Genomic DNA, 16,405 nt, shown 5'->3' with positions numbered 1-16,405 from the left:
ATGCCCAGGCAGAAAGAAACCATGGATGGAAATGCCAATCTCTTCTGGAAACTCATCACAGACATACACAGAAACAGTTGTGAATCTGGACACCCCCATAACGCAGTCAAGATGACACATAAAGGTAATCATGACAAGTCAACATGCTGTAAATGTCGAGTTCAAAAACTGAAGATTTAGAAGTCCATGCCATCACTGGGGTGAACCCTGGTGGGCATAGCAGTGCTCCTGTGGGGAAGGAGCCCCGAGCCCATAGGGACTGCTGCGGTTTGAGGATCCCCTGGGTCATATCGGGTGGGACAGTTACCTTCTTGGAGTGCATTTGGGAGACAGGGCATTGCCTCTCATGGGGCAGGAGAGCTGACAGGCACCATTGCACTGCCCTGGTCATTAGCATAGGAGCCTCTGCCGAGAGCAGCTAACTGAACACTGCCTTCTTGTTGTTCTCCGCCATGAACCCCAAGCCCCTAGTGTTCATGCAACTGCCCTTCTGGGATAACCAGCTCCAACCACATCACAGCAACACACTGTCCCTAAGGATCAGTGGGGTCCCTGTCACATTGAGTTCAACAATTTGGTGTATTCAAACCCAGCTAGAGCTCCTGAGATAAAACATAAGAGCCCTAAACTGCCAGGTGTGCCAATGGATTGGACAAAGGCAGGGTGAAGGCCGGGTTCTGAAGGAAGCCTGGGACCCATGAGTACAGATTGTTGTCTCTATGTGAGGGCTTCCTGAACAGGGGTGGCTGGAAACTCCAACTGCAGGGACTAGAGAAGGAGCTGATGCCAATATTTCCTCCCACCAATTATCATGGACAGAATTCAGTGAGCAGCACAACACCCCCCAGTAGATACTGAGCCACTGACACCAAGACATACCCACCTTTCCTTCCTCAGGTGCTTCCTTACTAGGGAAAGAGTGCCTACAACCCAGATCACCATTGAACCCCTCCCTCCAAAGACCACCATATACCCCCACGGGTACCAAGTCTACTGACCATAGAGTGAGGCATTGCTTCACCTCTAGGGGAAATAGGAATTAGCCTCTTTTAATAAGGAGACCAAACTCACCTAGATAAAACTCACAACACTATGGACAAAGTTGAAAAACTCTCCCCTGGAGGCAAGGAGAACTCTGCAGAGGACTGACCTGAGGGACAGAGCAGCCAATACAAGACAGCACAGTGCACACAGCACATGCAAGAAATGCTTCCAGAATGTCAGGTTGTTAACAGTATGTAAACATTTCTCAAAAAAGACACTACTCTAGAAGCAGAAAACATAACAGGATTTTCCTAAAACACTTAAGAAAGAGGAGACATGGGCATACAGAGTGATAGAGGAATTCATGCCAAAAGAAAAAACCATAAAAGGACATTGCCAGGGATATAATTAAAACACATATAAATAATAAGACTCAAACAGAATTTAATACCTATCATAAGGAAACAGAACTTTTAAAAACTATCATAAGGATACTAGCTATGCTTGAGAAAGCCTAGAAGACATGAGGATACCCTGACTACAGATGGAAAAGACCTAAAACCAGGTCAGGCTGAAACTTTTAAAATGCTGTAACCAAGATGTGAACCTGATTGGATATAATGAACTCAAGGCAGAAAGAAGCAGATGAATGAGTAAGTGCCATGGAAGATAAAATTTTGTGAGAAATGAAGCAGGAAAGAAGAGGAAAATTAAAATACTGCATCACATACTTATACTTAGGGAATCCGCAACTCCATTAAGTGTAATAAAATTCTTTTCAAAGGAGTCCCAGAAGAAGAAGAGAGGGAGAAAAAGGGGAGAAGTTTTGTCTGAGTGCATTAGAGTGGAAAATTTCCACTAAATGGTCAAGGAAACAGACGTCCACATCTATGAGTCACAGAGAACTCCCATTAAAATTAGGGAAAAAAAGCAGGCCGACACTGAGACATAACATAGTAAAATTCACAAAATACACAGATTAAAAAAACCCTATAAGCACGAAGACAGAAGAGTTTGCTAACGAATACGGGAAGATAAAAAAAGACTATGGCAGAAGTGTCCACAGAAACCTGCAGGAAAGAAGGGAGTGGCATAATATCCTCACATGTTCAATTGAAAATCAGGCAGTCAATGGGGGAGGAGACAAGATGGCGGAACAACGTGGAAGATTTTTGTGTGTCTCGCGTCCATGAAATACAGCCAGACCAACACTAAACCATCCTACACACCTAGAAAACTGATTGAGGATTAACACAACAATCTGCACAACCTGAACCACAGAATTCAACAAGTACGTGGCGTGGAGAGGGGACCTTGGGGAGCACGAAGCTGCAGGAAGGGAGGTGCTTTTGCAGGCGGAGAGAGGACGGAGACTGGGGAGTGGGGGAGAAAACAGGAAAAGAACCCCTACCCAAAAGCAGCTGGAGAAAACGTGGAAAATTGGAAACAGCCACAGGGACTCAACTAAAAAGGGAGAAAGGAGAGTATGTAAATTCCACTAAGACTGTAAACAAGGGGAGTGCAAAGGCTGCAACTCCACAGCTCGATACCTGGAGGTGCTCTGGTGGGAAGGGAGAATCCCAGGAACAGAGTGGGGCCGGGATGTTCTCAGGCCACACGGGGAGAGGCAGTTGCACTGCTGGAAGGACATTTGGAGGAGACTGCCAAAGCCCTCTGGTCCCAGCAGACCCCGGAAAACGGCCACATTCGCTGGTGCTGGAACAAGGTCGTTTAGGGTGAAGCCTGGTGCCAGACGTGTGTTGTGATTGTCCACCATCCCTGAAACGCTGCTGCTACACTCTCTCGTGAACTTTTTCTGGGGCGGGCTGGCACCTGGCCACAGTCTCGGGGCACCGACAACAGGGTCCAGCAAGCGTTCCTAGCTGCAGCCGATATTCGGCCATTGCTCATTCGGACATTGCTTGGTGAGACCCTCCCACAGAGGGGCAGAACAGGTCAAAGCTGTGGTCCTTTGGATATAAGGGACCGGGGAAAACAGCCGCGTCTGTGACAAAACTTGGGAGAGAGGTGTGGCCTGGGGCCTGGTCACGGAGAGTGAAGGAGCGAGAAGTGGACAAGGGCTGAAGACAGAGGATGGGTGCGCGATTGCTGATCCAGGAGAACAGACTGGGTACCTGAGTGCCGCCATTTTCACTTCTCCAGCGCATGTGCATTCGCACCTACAAGCACCGCAACAATCCACCCCAGGAGCCAAAAGCGCCATCTAGTGGAGAGCGGAGCCATTACACTGAGTCCCACCCAACTGGGCCAACAGGGCTCTTCAGGAACACAAGTCTCACTGCCGCTTACTTTATAGACTATAAAGAGCTACATAGACTGACATCTAGGGAATAACGAAGTAATTTCAGTTCTGCTTCAATCTGTTAGCAGGTTCATCGAGTCAATTTTCTTTCTCTTTTTTCTTTTTCTCTTTTACACTTCTTTTCTTTTTCTTGAATGCAGAAACAGAAAAAATTATTTTTATTATCAATTATTATTAAAAATATTTTTCTTTAATTTTTATTACTATATTTTTTACATTTCTGTAATTTTTTTTCAAATTCTATTTTACTTCCATCATTTTCTTTTACTCTACTTCAGTGTATTCCCGTTTTCAAATTTCTAAACAGTTTCCTTTTTACTTTTTCTTTCTTTTTCTTTTTTTCTCTTCTTCGTTTCTGTAGTTTTTCTGGAATACAGAATGTGAAAAAACTTCATTTTATTTTCAATTTTATTAAAAATATTTTTCTTTAATTTTTTTACTATATTGATTGCTTTTATGTAAATTTTTTCAAATTCTATTTTACTTCCATCATTTTATTTTAGTCTACTACGGTGTATTCACTTCTTGAATTTTCAAATGATTTCCTTTTTTTCCTTTTTGTATCTTTTCTCTCTTTTTTGTTTCCTCTCTTTTTTCTAGAATACAGAAAAAGAAAAAAATCACATTTATTTTTAATTTTTTTTTATATTTTTCTTTATTTTTTCTACTATATTCTTTACTTTTCTGTATATTTTTTCAAACTCTATTTTACTCCCATCATCTCATTTTAGTCTACTTCAGTGTATTCATTTTTTCAAATTCTCAGATTATTTCCTTTTTTTTCCTCCCCCTCCCATTTTTTTCTCTAATCTGTCAAACCACTTTCAACACCCAGACCAAAACACACCTAGGATCTAGCATATTCCATTCAATTTGTGTGTGTGTGTTTAATTTTTAATTTTAATATTTCTGTAATTTTATCTTTTAATTTCAATTTTGCGACCTCATTAATTCCTTTTCTCCCTTCAAAATGACAAAACGAAGGAATTCACCCCAAAAGAAAGACCACGAAGAAACGACAGCCAGGGATTTAACCAACACAGAGACAAGCAAGATGTCTGAACCCGAATTTAGAATCACAATAATAAGAATACTAGCTGCAGTCAAAAATAGATTAGAATCCTTTTCTGCAGAGATAAAAGAAGTAAAAAATAGCCAGAATGAAATTTAAAATGCTATAACTGAGCTGCAATCACAGTTGGATGCAGCGGTGGCACGGATGGATGAGGCAGAACAGAGAATCAGGGTTATAGAGGACAACCTTATAGAGAATAATGAAGCAGAAAAAAAGAGGGAGATTAAGGCAAAAGAGCAAGATTTAAGAATTACAGAAATCAGTGACTCATTGAAAAGGAAAAACATGAGAATCATAGGGGTCCCAGAAGTGGAAGAGAGAAATAGGGGTGGAAGGGTTATGTGAGCAAATCACAGCGGAAAACTTTCCTAACCTGGGCAAAGACACAGACATCAAAATCCAGGAAGCACGGAGGACTCCCATTAGACTCAACCAAAACCGACCATCAACAAGGCACATCATAGTCAAATTGACAAAGTACTCAGGCAAGGAGAGAATCATAAAACCAACAGGGAAACAAAGTCCATAACTTACAAGGGAAGACAGATCAGGTTTAGCAGACCTATCCACAGAAAGTTGGCAGGCCACAAAGGAGTGGCGGGATGTATTCAGTGTGCTAAATCAGAAAAATATGCAGCCAAAAATTCTGTATCCAGCAAGGATGTCATTCAAAATAGAAGGCGAGATAAAAAGATTCCCATACAAACAAAAATTAAATGAGTTTGTGACCACTAAACCAGCCCTGCAAGAAATTTTAAGGGGGAATCTCTGAGGGGAGAAAACATGAAAATATATCTGTATAAATAAATAAATACCAAAATCAACAAAGGTTAGAAAGACCAAAGAACACCACCATAAACTCCAACTCTACAAGCATCATAATAGCAATAAACTCCTATCTTTCAGTACTCACTCTAAATGTCAATGGACTCAATGACCCAATCAAAAGACATAGGGTAACAGAATGGAGAAGAAAACAAGATCCATCTATATGCTTTTTACAAGAGACCCACTTTAGACCTAAAGATGCCTCCAGATTGAAAATAAGGGGATGGAGAACCATCTATCATGCTAATGTTCAACAAAAGAAAGCCAGAGTAGCCATATTGATATCAGACAATCTATCCACCAAGAAGACCTAACAATCGTAAACATTTATGCGCCAACTGTGAGAGCACCCAAATATAGAAATCAATTAATCACAAACATAAGGAAACTCATCGATAAGAATACCATAATGGTAGGAGACTTCAACACCCCATTCACAACAATGAACAGATCACCTGATCAAAAAATCAACAAGAAAACAATGGCTTTCAATGACACACTGGACCAGAAGGACTTAACAAATATATTCAGAACATTTCATACTAAAGCAACACAATATGCACTCTTCTACAGTGCACATGGATCTTTCTCCAGAATAGACCATATACTGGGACACAAATCAGCCCTAAGTAAGTACACAAAGATCGAGATCATACCATGCATATTTTCAGACCACAATGCCATGAACTCAAAATCTACCACAAGAAAAAATTTGGAAAGGTAACAAATAATTAGAGACTGAAGAACCTACTAAAGAATGAATGGGCTAACCAAGCAGTTAAAGAAGAAATTAAAAAGTATATGGAAGTCAATGAAAATGATAACACCACAACGCAAACCTCTAGGATGCAGCAAAGGCGGTCATAAGAGGAAAGTGTATAGCAATCCAGGCCTTCCTAAAGAAGGAAGAAAGATCTCAGATACACAACCTAACCTTATGACTAAAGAGCTGGAAAAGGAACAGCAAATAAAACCCAAAACCAGCAGAAGGCAGGAAATACTAAAGATTAGAGCAGAAATTAGTGCTATCGAAACCAAAACACAGTAGAACACATCAATGAAACTAAAAGCTGGTGCTTTGAAAGAATTAACAAAATTGATAAACCACTATCCAGTTTGGTCAAAAAGAAAAAGGAAAGGACCCATATAAATAAAATCAAAAATGACAGAGGAGGCAAGGGGAAAAATGACAAAAATGAACTACTGGAACCTCATCAAAATCAAAAGTTTCTGCATAGTGAAGGCAACAATCAGCAAAACTAAAATTCAACTGACAGAATGGGAGAAGATATTTGCAAATGACATCTCAGATAAAGAGTTAGTATCCAAAATCTATAAAGAATTTATCAAACTCAACACCCAAAACAAAATCCAGTGAAGAAACGGGAAAACGACATGAATAGACACTTCTCCAAAGAAGACATCCTGATGGCCAACCGACACATGAATAAATGCTCCACATCACTCATCATCACGGAAATGCAAATCAAAACCCTAATGAGGTACTACCTGACACATGTCAGAATGGCTAACATTAACAAGTCAGGCAACAACAGACGTTGGCGAGGATGCAGAGAGAGGATCTCTTTTGCATTCTGGGGGGCAATGCAAGTTGGTGCAGCCACTCTGGAAAACTGTATGGAGATTCCTCAAAAAACTAAAAATAGAACTCCCCTATGACCCAGAAATTGCACTACTAGGCATTTATCCAGGGGACACAGGTGTTCTGTTTCAAAGGGACACATGCACCCCCATGTTTATAGCAGCACTATCAACAATAGCCAAAGTATGGAAAGAGCCAAATGTCCATTGATGGATGAATGGATAAAGAAGAAGGGGTAAATATATACAGTGGAGTATTACTTGGCAATCAAAAAGAGTGAAATCTTGCCATTTGCAACTATGTGGATGGAACTGGAGGGTATTATGCTGAGTGAAATGAGTGAGTCAGAGAAAGACAAAACTCATATGACTTCACTCATATGAGGACTTTAAGAGACAAAACAGATGAACATAAGGGAAGGGAAACCAAAATAACATGAAAACATGGAGGGGACAGAGCATAAGAGACTCATAAATATGGAGAACAAACAGAGGGCTACTGCAGGGGTTGTGGGAGGGGGGATGGGCTAAACTGGTAAGGGGCACTAAGGAATCTACTCCTGAAATCATTGTTGCACTATATGCTAATTTGGATATTAATTTTTAAAACTAAAAATAAATACTAATTAATAATAAAAACATTAAAATATCTTAAGAGAAAATAATGCATGATCATGCTGTTGAGGTAAATGTTTCTTAAAGATTATGCGAAGCCTCCAATAAAGGAAAAATCCAATACTGAAAAAAAGAATTCTTCATATTGTCACACCGCCATCCACACAAACTAATGTAGAAGTGCATCCCTAACCATGTCATTCACTTTTACAAAATCAAGCCTAAGTCTGGAGCTTGATATATATGTCAGAGGACATGCAAATGGGGCCCTTTCTGTGCTGATAAAACCAACCCAGCCCGACCGTGCAGCTGGGAGACGAGCCCCAGCCCCAGGAGTCCCAGGTGTCCCCATTCTGTGATCAGCACAGAACACACACACCTCACCATGGAGTTTGTGCTGGGCTGGGTGTTCCTGGTTGCTCTTTTAAAAGGTAATTCATGTTGAACGAGGGACACTGAGTCTGTGAATGGATATGAGTGAAAGAGTGGATGTGTGACAGTTTCCTGACCAACATGTCTTGTGTCTGCAGGTGTCCAGTGTGACGTGCAGCTGGTGGAGTCGGGGGGTGACCTGGTGAAGCCTGGGGGGTCCCTGAGACTCACCTGTGTGGCCTCTGGATTCACCTTCAGTAGCAACAGCATGAGCTGGGTCCGCCAGGCTCCAGGGAAGGGGCTGCAGTGGGTCGCGTATATTAGTGGTAGTGGAAGTAGCACAGGCTACGCAGACTCCGTGAAGGGCCGATTCACCATCTCCAGAGACAACTCCAAGAACACGCTGTATCTGCAGATGAACAACCTCAAGACCGAGGACTCGGCCACATATTACTGTGTAGGAGACACGGTGAGGGGACATCACTGGGAGCCCACACACAAACCTCCATGCAGGGGTGATCAGCACCACCAGGGGGCGCACACTATGCACAATTCTGCTTTGTGTTGCCAGGAGCAGGTGCAGATGGAGGTTACAGGCAGGTTTCCTGTCAGGGTCTGGGGCTTCCTCTCCACACAGCAGTTTCCCCAGGGAGCCTCCCTGGTTATATGATTCTGTGTTTACCTATTAACTCTCTGAATTAGCAACTGGGTTGTCATAGGGAAACTAGACTAACATGCACAAAGACACAGTTGTTTGCACTTGCTTACTCCAGTCCCTCAACATGAGTGAATTACAGATTTCCTGAGGCACAACAGCTGCACATTTACAGGATTCCCAGATGCGCTCCCTGTGCAGCCAGGACCACAGGATCCCACAGCTCCTCCTTATCCTCACCCAGCCCTTGTCCCAGTCAAACAACGTGACACTTTCTTCATAGCCCTTTGCTACTCAGGACATTAAATGAGTTACAGCTTTATTCAATTACTCTAAAGGAGAGACAAACAATCTCCATGTATTAGTCAAGATTCCCTGAGGAACACAACCCAAAGGTCATTGGTTTCCATAACTAAATATGTTGAGAAGTCCCATGATCTACTGTCAAAAGCTGAAGACCCAGGAAAACCAGTGATGTAATTCTTGTCTGATTCTGACTAGTGTCTAGTCTCAGAACGTGCAGAGCTGATGATGTAACTCTCAGAAAAAGGGCCAGAGGAGACCAATATTCCAGTTCAAACAAGCACATGGGAAGTAAAAATGAGGGAATTCGTCCTCCATCTGCATCAGATTCTATTCACAAACTTAATGGAATGGGTGGTGCCCAGGCAGAAAGAAACCATGGATGGAAATGCCAATCTCTTCTCGAACACATCACAGACATCCACAGAAACAGTGGTGAATCTGGGCACCCATGACACAGTCAAGATAACCTATAAAGTTAATCATGACAAGTCAACCTCCTGTAAACGTGGAGCTCAAAGACTGAAGATTTAAAAGTCAATCCCATCATTGGGGTGGAGACTGGTGGGCACAGCAGTGCTCCTGTGGAGGAGGACAGAGGCCCATAAGGGGAACCGTGGTCTGAGTATCCCCTGGGTCATGGGGAGAGACAATTCCCTTCGTGGAGTGCATTTGGGAGACGGGTCATTGCCTCTCATAGGACAGGAGAGCTGAGAGGCACCATTAAAGTTCCCTGATCATTAGCAGAGGAGCCTCTTCTGAGAGTAGCTAGCTGGACGCTGCCTTCTTGTTGTTCTTCACCATGTACTCCAAGCCCCTAGTTTTCATGCAACTGTCCATCTGGGGTAAGCCAGCTCCAGGCACAGCACATCAAGACCCTCTCCCAGAGGATCAGTGGGGTCCCTGTCATATTGAGTTCACACAATTTGGAGTTTTCAAACCCAGCTAGAGCTCCTGAGATAAAACATAAGAGCCCTGTGCCACCAGATGGGCCAATGGCTTGGACGCAGACAGGGTGAAAGCAATTCTGACAGAAGCCTGGGACCCACAAGTGTTCTCTCTGTGTGAGGGCTTCTTGAACAGGGGAGGCTGGGAACTCCAACTCCAGGGACTAGAGAGGGAGCTGATGCCAATATTTCCTCCCACCAATCAGCATGGACAGATTTCACTCAGCAGCACAGCATCCCCAGTGCAAGCTGACCCACTAACACCAAGCTCCACCTACTCCAGCCCCCATCAAGTGCTTGCTTACTAGGAAAGAGTGCCTGGCAACCAGACCACCACTGCACCCCTTCCTCCAAAGACCACCGTAAACCCCCACATGCACCAAGTCAGCTGATCATACAGTGACGCATATCCTCACCTCTAGGGGAGATAGGAATTAGCCTCTTTTAACAAGCAGACCAAACTCACCTAGATAAAACTCACAACACTGGGCACAAGGTCCAACACTCCTCACTGGAGGCAAGGAGAAAATCTGCAGAGGACTGTCCTGAGGGACAGAGCTGCCAAAACACGACAGCACAGTGCCACGGAACATAAAACAATGATTCATGAAGTGTCAGGCCCTGGACAGTATGTGAACACTTCTCAATAAAGATACTACCCTAGAAACAGAAAAGATAACAGGATTTTCTAAAACATTTAAGAAGGCAGAGACATAGACAACAACATGATGGAGGAACTCATCCTAAAAGAAAAAATGATAAAAGGTCATTGTGAGGGATATAATTAAAACACATAAACTAATGTGCCTCAAACAGAATTTCTAAAAACTCTCATAATGAACCAGGATTTTCAAAAAGTATCATAAGGATACTAGCTGTGCTTCAGGAAAATATATGAGACATGAGGGATACCCTTACAGCAAACAGAAAAGACCTAAAATCTAGTCAGGATGAAATTTTAAATGTTGTAACCGAGATGTGAAACTGATTGGATATAATGACCTCAAGGCGGAAAGAAGCAGATGAATGAGGAAGGGACATAGAAGATAAAAGTATGGGGGAAATGAAGCTGGAAAGAAGAGGAAAATTAAAATATTGCATCACAAACGTACACTTAGGGAAATCAGCAACTCCATAAACTGTAATAACTTTCTTTTGAAAGGAGTCCCAAAAGAATAAGAGGGAGAAAAAGGGGATACATTTTAGCTGAGTGAATTATAGTGAAAATTTCCACAAGCTGGGGAAGGAAACAGACATCCACATCTAGAAGGCAGAGAGAACACCCATTAAAATAAAAAAAAAAAAAAGCAGGCCAACACTGAGACATATCATAGGAAAATGGCAAAATATCCAGATAAATAAAAACCATAAAAGCATCAACACAAAAGAAGTTGCTAACTAACAAGGGAAGGTTAAAAAGAAAACTATGGCAGATGTCTCTACAGAAACCTTCATGCAAGTAGGGAGTGGCAACATATCCTCAACATGCGCAATTGAAAATTTTGCAGCTAAGAATACTTTCTCCAGTAAGGCAGTCATTCAGATACAAGGAGTGATAGAATTTCCCAGACAAACAAAAACCAAAGGGGTTCATGGTCTCTAAATCAGCCCTGCGAGAAATTAAAGGGGACCCTTTGAGTGGGAAAGGAAGACTAAAAGTAACAAAGAGTAGAAATAAACAGAGAAAATCTCCAGAAACAATGACTTTGGAGGTAACACTATGGCACTAACTTTATATCTATCAATAATTACTGTGAATGTAAATGGACAAAATGTCCAATCAAAAGACATAGGTGTTTCAACCTAAAACACCTGTAGATTGAAAGTGAGGGGAGGGTGAACAATTTATCAGGCTAACGGACGTCAAAAGAAAGTTGTAGTGCCACACTCATATCACACTAGTTTTCAAACCAAAGTTTGTTACAAGAGATCAGGAAGGCAGTATATCATCATAAAGGGGTCTATCCAACAAGAAGATCTGAAGCTTTAAATATTTATACCCCAAAAATGTAAGCACTGAAATATATAACTCAATTAATAAGAAACATAAAGAAACTCATTGATAATAGACAATAGTAATAATAGAGATCGTTAACACTCCACTTACAACAATGGAAAGACAATCTAAGCTGAAAATCAATAAGGAAACAATGGCTTTGAAAGACACATGGACTGAATGGACTTAACAGATACATTCACAACATTCCATCCTAAAGCACCAGAATACACATTCTTTTTGAGTGCGCATGGAACATTCTCCAGAACAGATCACATACTATGTCACAAATCAGCCCTCTACAAGTACAAAAAGACTGAGATCATTCCATGCGTATTTTCAGAGTCCAGAGTGCTAACCATTACACAATGGAACTCCATGCGTATTTTCAAACCACAACACTATGAAACTTGAAGTCGACCACAAGAAACATTTGAGCAACACTGCCAATACATTAGGTTAAAGAACATTGTAGTAAAAGCGGAATGAGATTTTCAGGAAATTACAGAAGCAATAAAAAAATACATGGAAGCAAATGAAAATGAAAACATGCCAGTTCCAAACCATATGGATGCAGCAAAGTTGATGGAAGAGTGAAATATATAGCAGTACAGGCCAAACTCAAGAAAGAAGAAAGGTCTCAAACACACAACCACTTTACAACTAAAGGAGCTAGAAAAAGAACAAATGAACCCTAAAGCCAGCAGGAACAGGTAAACAAAAAAGATTAGAGCAGAAATAAATGATATAGAAACAAAGAAAAACAGTAGAACAGATGAATGAAACTATAAGTTGGTTTTTGTAAGAATAAATAAAAATGATAAACCCATGGGCAGACTTGGCAAAAACAAAAGAGAAGGGATGAAAGTAAATATAATCAGAATTTGAGAGGAGACATCGTGACTGACACCACAGAAATACAACTATGAGAAAATAGTTTGGAGATTTATATGCCAACAAATTGGGCAATCTGGAAGAAATGGATAAATTCCCAGAATAATGTAAACTACCTAAACTGAAAAAGGAAGAAAGAGAAAACGTGAACAGACTGATAATGAGCAAAGAAATTGAATCATTAATCAAAAATCTACTGACACACAAAAATCCAGGGCCAGATAGGTTCACAGGTGAATTCTACCAGATATTTAAGAAGAGTGTAAAATATTCTATTTAAGTAGAATAGAATATTCCTGTCTTCACAAACTGTTCCAAATAATAGAAATGGAAAGAAAACTTCCAAATTCATTCTATAAGATCAGGATGATCACGGTTCCAAACCAGATTAAACCCCACTAAAAATGAGACTTACATGCCACTAGCCCTAATGAGCAAGAATACAACAGTTGTCAAGAAAATACTTGCAGGGGCGCCTGGGTGGCTCAGTCGGTTAAGCGTCCAACTTTGGCTCAGGTCGTAATCTTGCGGTTCGTGAGTTCGAGCCCCGTGTCAGGCTCTGTGCTGACAGCTCAGAGCCTGGAGCCTGTTTCAGATTCTGTGTCTCCCACTCTCTGACCCTCCCCCATTCATGCTGTGTCTCTCTCTGTCTCAAAAATAAATAAACGTTACCAAAAAAAGAAAGAAAATACTTGCAAATTGAATCCAACAAGACATTAAAAGGATCCTTTAACGTGACCAGGTGGGATTTACTCCTTGGCTGTAAGGGTGGTTCAATAGTCACAAATAAATCAATGTAATACATACCATCAATCAGAGAAAGGATACGAATGATATGACCCTCTCAATAGATGGAAAAAAAAATTGACACAGTACAGCATCCTTTCTTGATAAAACCCTCAACAAGGGGTAGAGGAAACACACCTCAACATCATAAAGTCCGCACATGAAAACACCACAGCTAATATCCTCAGTGGGGAAAAAAAACCTTGTCCTCTACTGTCAGGAACACAAGAGGGATGTCCACTCCCATCATGCTACTTAACACAGCAGTGGAAGTCTTATCCTCAAAAACAGACAACAAAAAATAAAGGCATTCAAGTTGGAAAAGAAGAAGTCAAACATTCCCTCTTCACAGATGACATGACACTCTATATAAAAAACTCAAGACTCCACCAAAATATTGCAAGAACTGATACACAAATTCAGCAAAGTCACAAGATACAGTATCAACATACGGAAATCGGCTGCATTTCTACACAGCAATAATGAAGAAACAGAAAGAAAAATAAAAAAACTATCCATCCCGTTTACAATTGCACCAAATATAATAGGATACCTAAAGAGTTAAAATATCTATAACCTGAAGACCCTAAAAACGGTGAAAGAAACTGAGGATGACACAAGGAAGTGGAAACACCTTCATGTTCATGGATTTAAGGAGCAAGTAGTGTTGAAATGTCTCTGCTACACAAAGAAACGGTGGCTTCATGATTATGGATTTCATGCTATATTACAAAGCTGTACTTATCAAGACAGTAAGCTACAAGCACAAAAGAGACACACAGATCAAGATAACAGAAGAGTAAACCCAGATATGGACTCACAAATGTATGGCCACCTCATCTTGGATGAAGTAGGAAAGACTATGTAATGGGAAAAAAGACAGCCTTGTCAACAGAGGGTGTTGGGAAAACTGGACCAGAACATGCAGAAGAATGAAACTGAACCACTTTCTTACTCCATACACAAAAATAAATCCAAATGGGTGGAAGACCTAAATGTGAGACAGGAGACCATCAAATCCTAGAGGAGAACAGGCAGCAACCTCCTGGACTTGGGACATAGCAACTTCTTACTAGACGTTTCTAGAGAGGCAAGGGAAACAACAGCAAACTTGAACTACTGGGACCTCATCAAAATAAAAACCTTCTGCACAGCTAAAGAAACAATCAACTAATCTAAAAGGCATTCTACAGAAATTAAGAAGGTATTTGCAAGCCACATATCTGATAAAGGCTTACTATCCAAAATCTATTAAAAAAACTTCTCAAAGTAAACACCCAAAATACAAAGAATCCAGTGGAGAAATGGGCAGAAGACATGAGGAGATACTTTTCCAAACAAAGCATTCCGATGGCTAACCGACACAGATAAACATATGCTCAACATCACTCATCATCAGAGAATTACAAATCAAAACTACAATGAGAGATGACTGCACACCTGTCAGAATGGCTACAATTAACAACTCAGGAAACAACAGATATTGATGAGGATGAGGAGAGAAGGGAACCCTTTTACACTCTTGGTGGGAATGCAATGTGCCCGGACCATTCCAGAAAACAGTTTAAAAACTAAAAATTAAACAACCTTCCACTCCAGCAATTGCTCTACTAGGAATTCATCCAAAGCATACAAAACTTCTGATTTGAGGAAGTACATGCACCCCAATGTTTACAGCAGCATTAACTATGACAGCCAAACTGAGGAAAGAGACCAAAAGTCCACCATGTGATTAATCTGCTATATGTATAGAATGGCATATTACTCAGTCATAAAAAAGAATGAAATCTTGCCATTTGCAAAGATGTTGATGCAGCTACAGGGTATCATGCTAAGCAAAGTAAGTCAGTCAAAGATGACAAACACCATATGATTTCCTCCTATGGGGAATTTAGATCGAGGGGAAGGGGAAAAAGAGCAAGAAATCATAAAAAAAACTCTAAGGTTAGAGAACAAACTGAGGGTTGCTGGAGGGCAGGTGTGTGGGGGATGGGATAATGGGTGTTGGGGATTAAGGAGGCCACGTGTTGTGATGAGTCCTGGGTGTTAATGTAAGTGATGAACCAATAAATTCTACTACTGAAATTAATATTACACAATATGTTAACTAACAAATATTTAAACACAAATTTAAAAAAATTTAAAAAGTGGAAAAAAGGAACGGAGAATTGTTGTCACAAATTGTCATGAACATGGAATCTAAGGTAGTGAGTCTAACGTCTTGCATTTACTCATTTTATCCCTAACTGATGGTGGACATAAATTAACATACTCATGAATTTTCACAGCAGTGCCAGGTGGGCTGGAATTCAAACCACAGCTGCCCTTCCCAACTCCCCTGTGCCCACACATCATGGGCAGCTTGTCCAGACACCTGCACAAGAACCCAGGTTGGGCCTCAGCAGGGACCCACATCTGCAGAACTGGAAAGTGTGGACAGTTGACGCTTCCTGAGAAGCTCTGGGTTTCCTTCCCCGACTTGCTGTCTCAGCTCCCTTGTCTTCCTTTCCTATCTCTTGAAGAGAACCATGTCTCCTGTTAGTGGTTCATGAAAATGAGGGGCTATATGTTCTATAAACATTCAATATGACAGGTAACATACAAGGGGACAAAAAAAAAAAAACCCATATGATGCAGCCTGTCTCGCGGCTCCTATCACCCAATGTGGTAGAGTACAAATAAACCTAAGTATTCATTTTGTCAAAAAATGCACAGCACGTTGGAAAAGTATTAAGAGATGAGAAGCCTGGAAGAATTCCACAAATGGAGATATGAGCTCCCCTTGGAAGGAAGAAGTAAAATTACAGTCCCACACACGCAAGGGTAAAATAATTTTAGCAAATGATACAAGAGTTTCAATGTGTTCTATTCATGAAGTGTCTAAAATTGGCAATGCAAAAAATGGATTTTGAGGGTTTCACATAGAATTGTGAAGGAAAAATTGTGTCAAAAACTCGGTTGTGTGCACAGAGCTCAACGGCTCCTGAGACATATAGAAAGCCCACCACCTGAAAAGGTAAACGTG

The 16,405-nt window shown here is 41.1% G+C and overlaps 1 protein-coding gene across 1 annotated transcript; it reads left to right on the top strand.

Moving 5' to 3' along the window:
- The first annotated feature begins 152 nt into the window (after positions 1–152).
- Positions 153–8,737, top strand: LOC131518017 (uncharacterized). The gene is made up of 3 exons (XM_058740600.1): positions 153–294; positions 7,958–8,376; positions 8,630–8,737. The coding sequence occupies exons 1-3, from the start codon at positions 153–155 to the stop codon at positions 8,735–8,737; spliced, it is 669 nt and encodes a 222-aa protein (XP_058596583.1).
- Positions 8,738–16,405: the final 7,668 nt, after the last annotated feature.

This window comes from Neofelis nebulosa, chromosome 7, assembly GCF_028018385.1.
Source record: "Neofelis nebulosa isolate mNeoNeb1 chromosome 7, mNeoNeb1.pri, whole genome shotgun sequence".
Lineage (NCBI taxonomy): Eukaryota > Metazoa > Chordata > Mammalia > Carnivora > Felidae > Neofelis > Neofelis nebulosa.
Note: the sequence above shows the minus strand (reverse complement) of the source record. Positions and strands in the feature narration are given on the sequence as shown.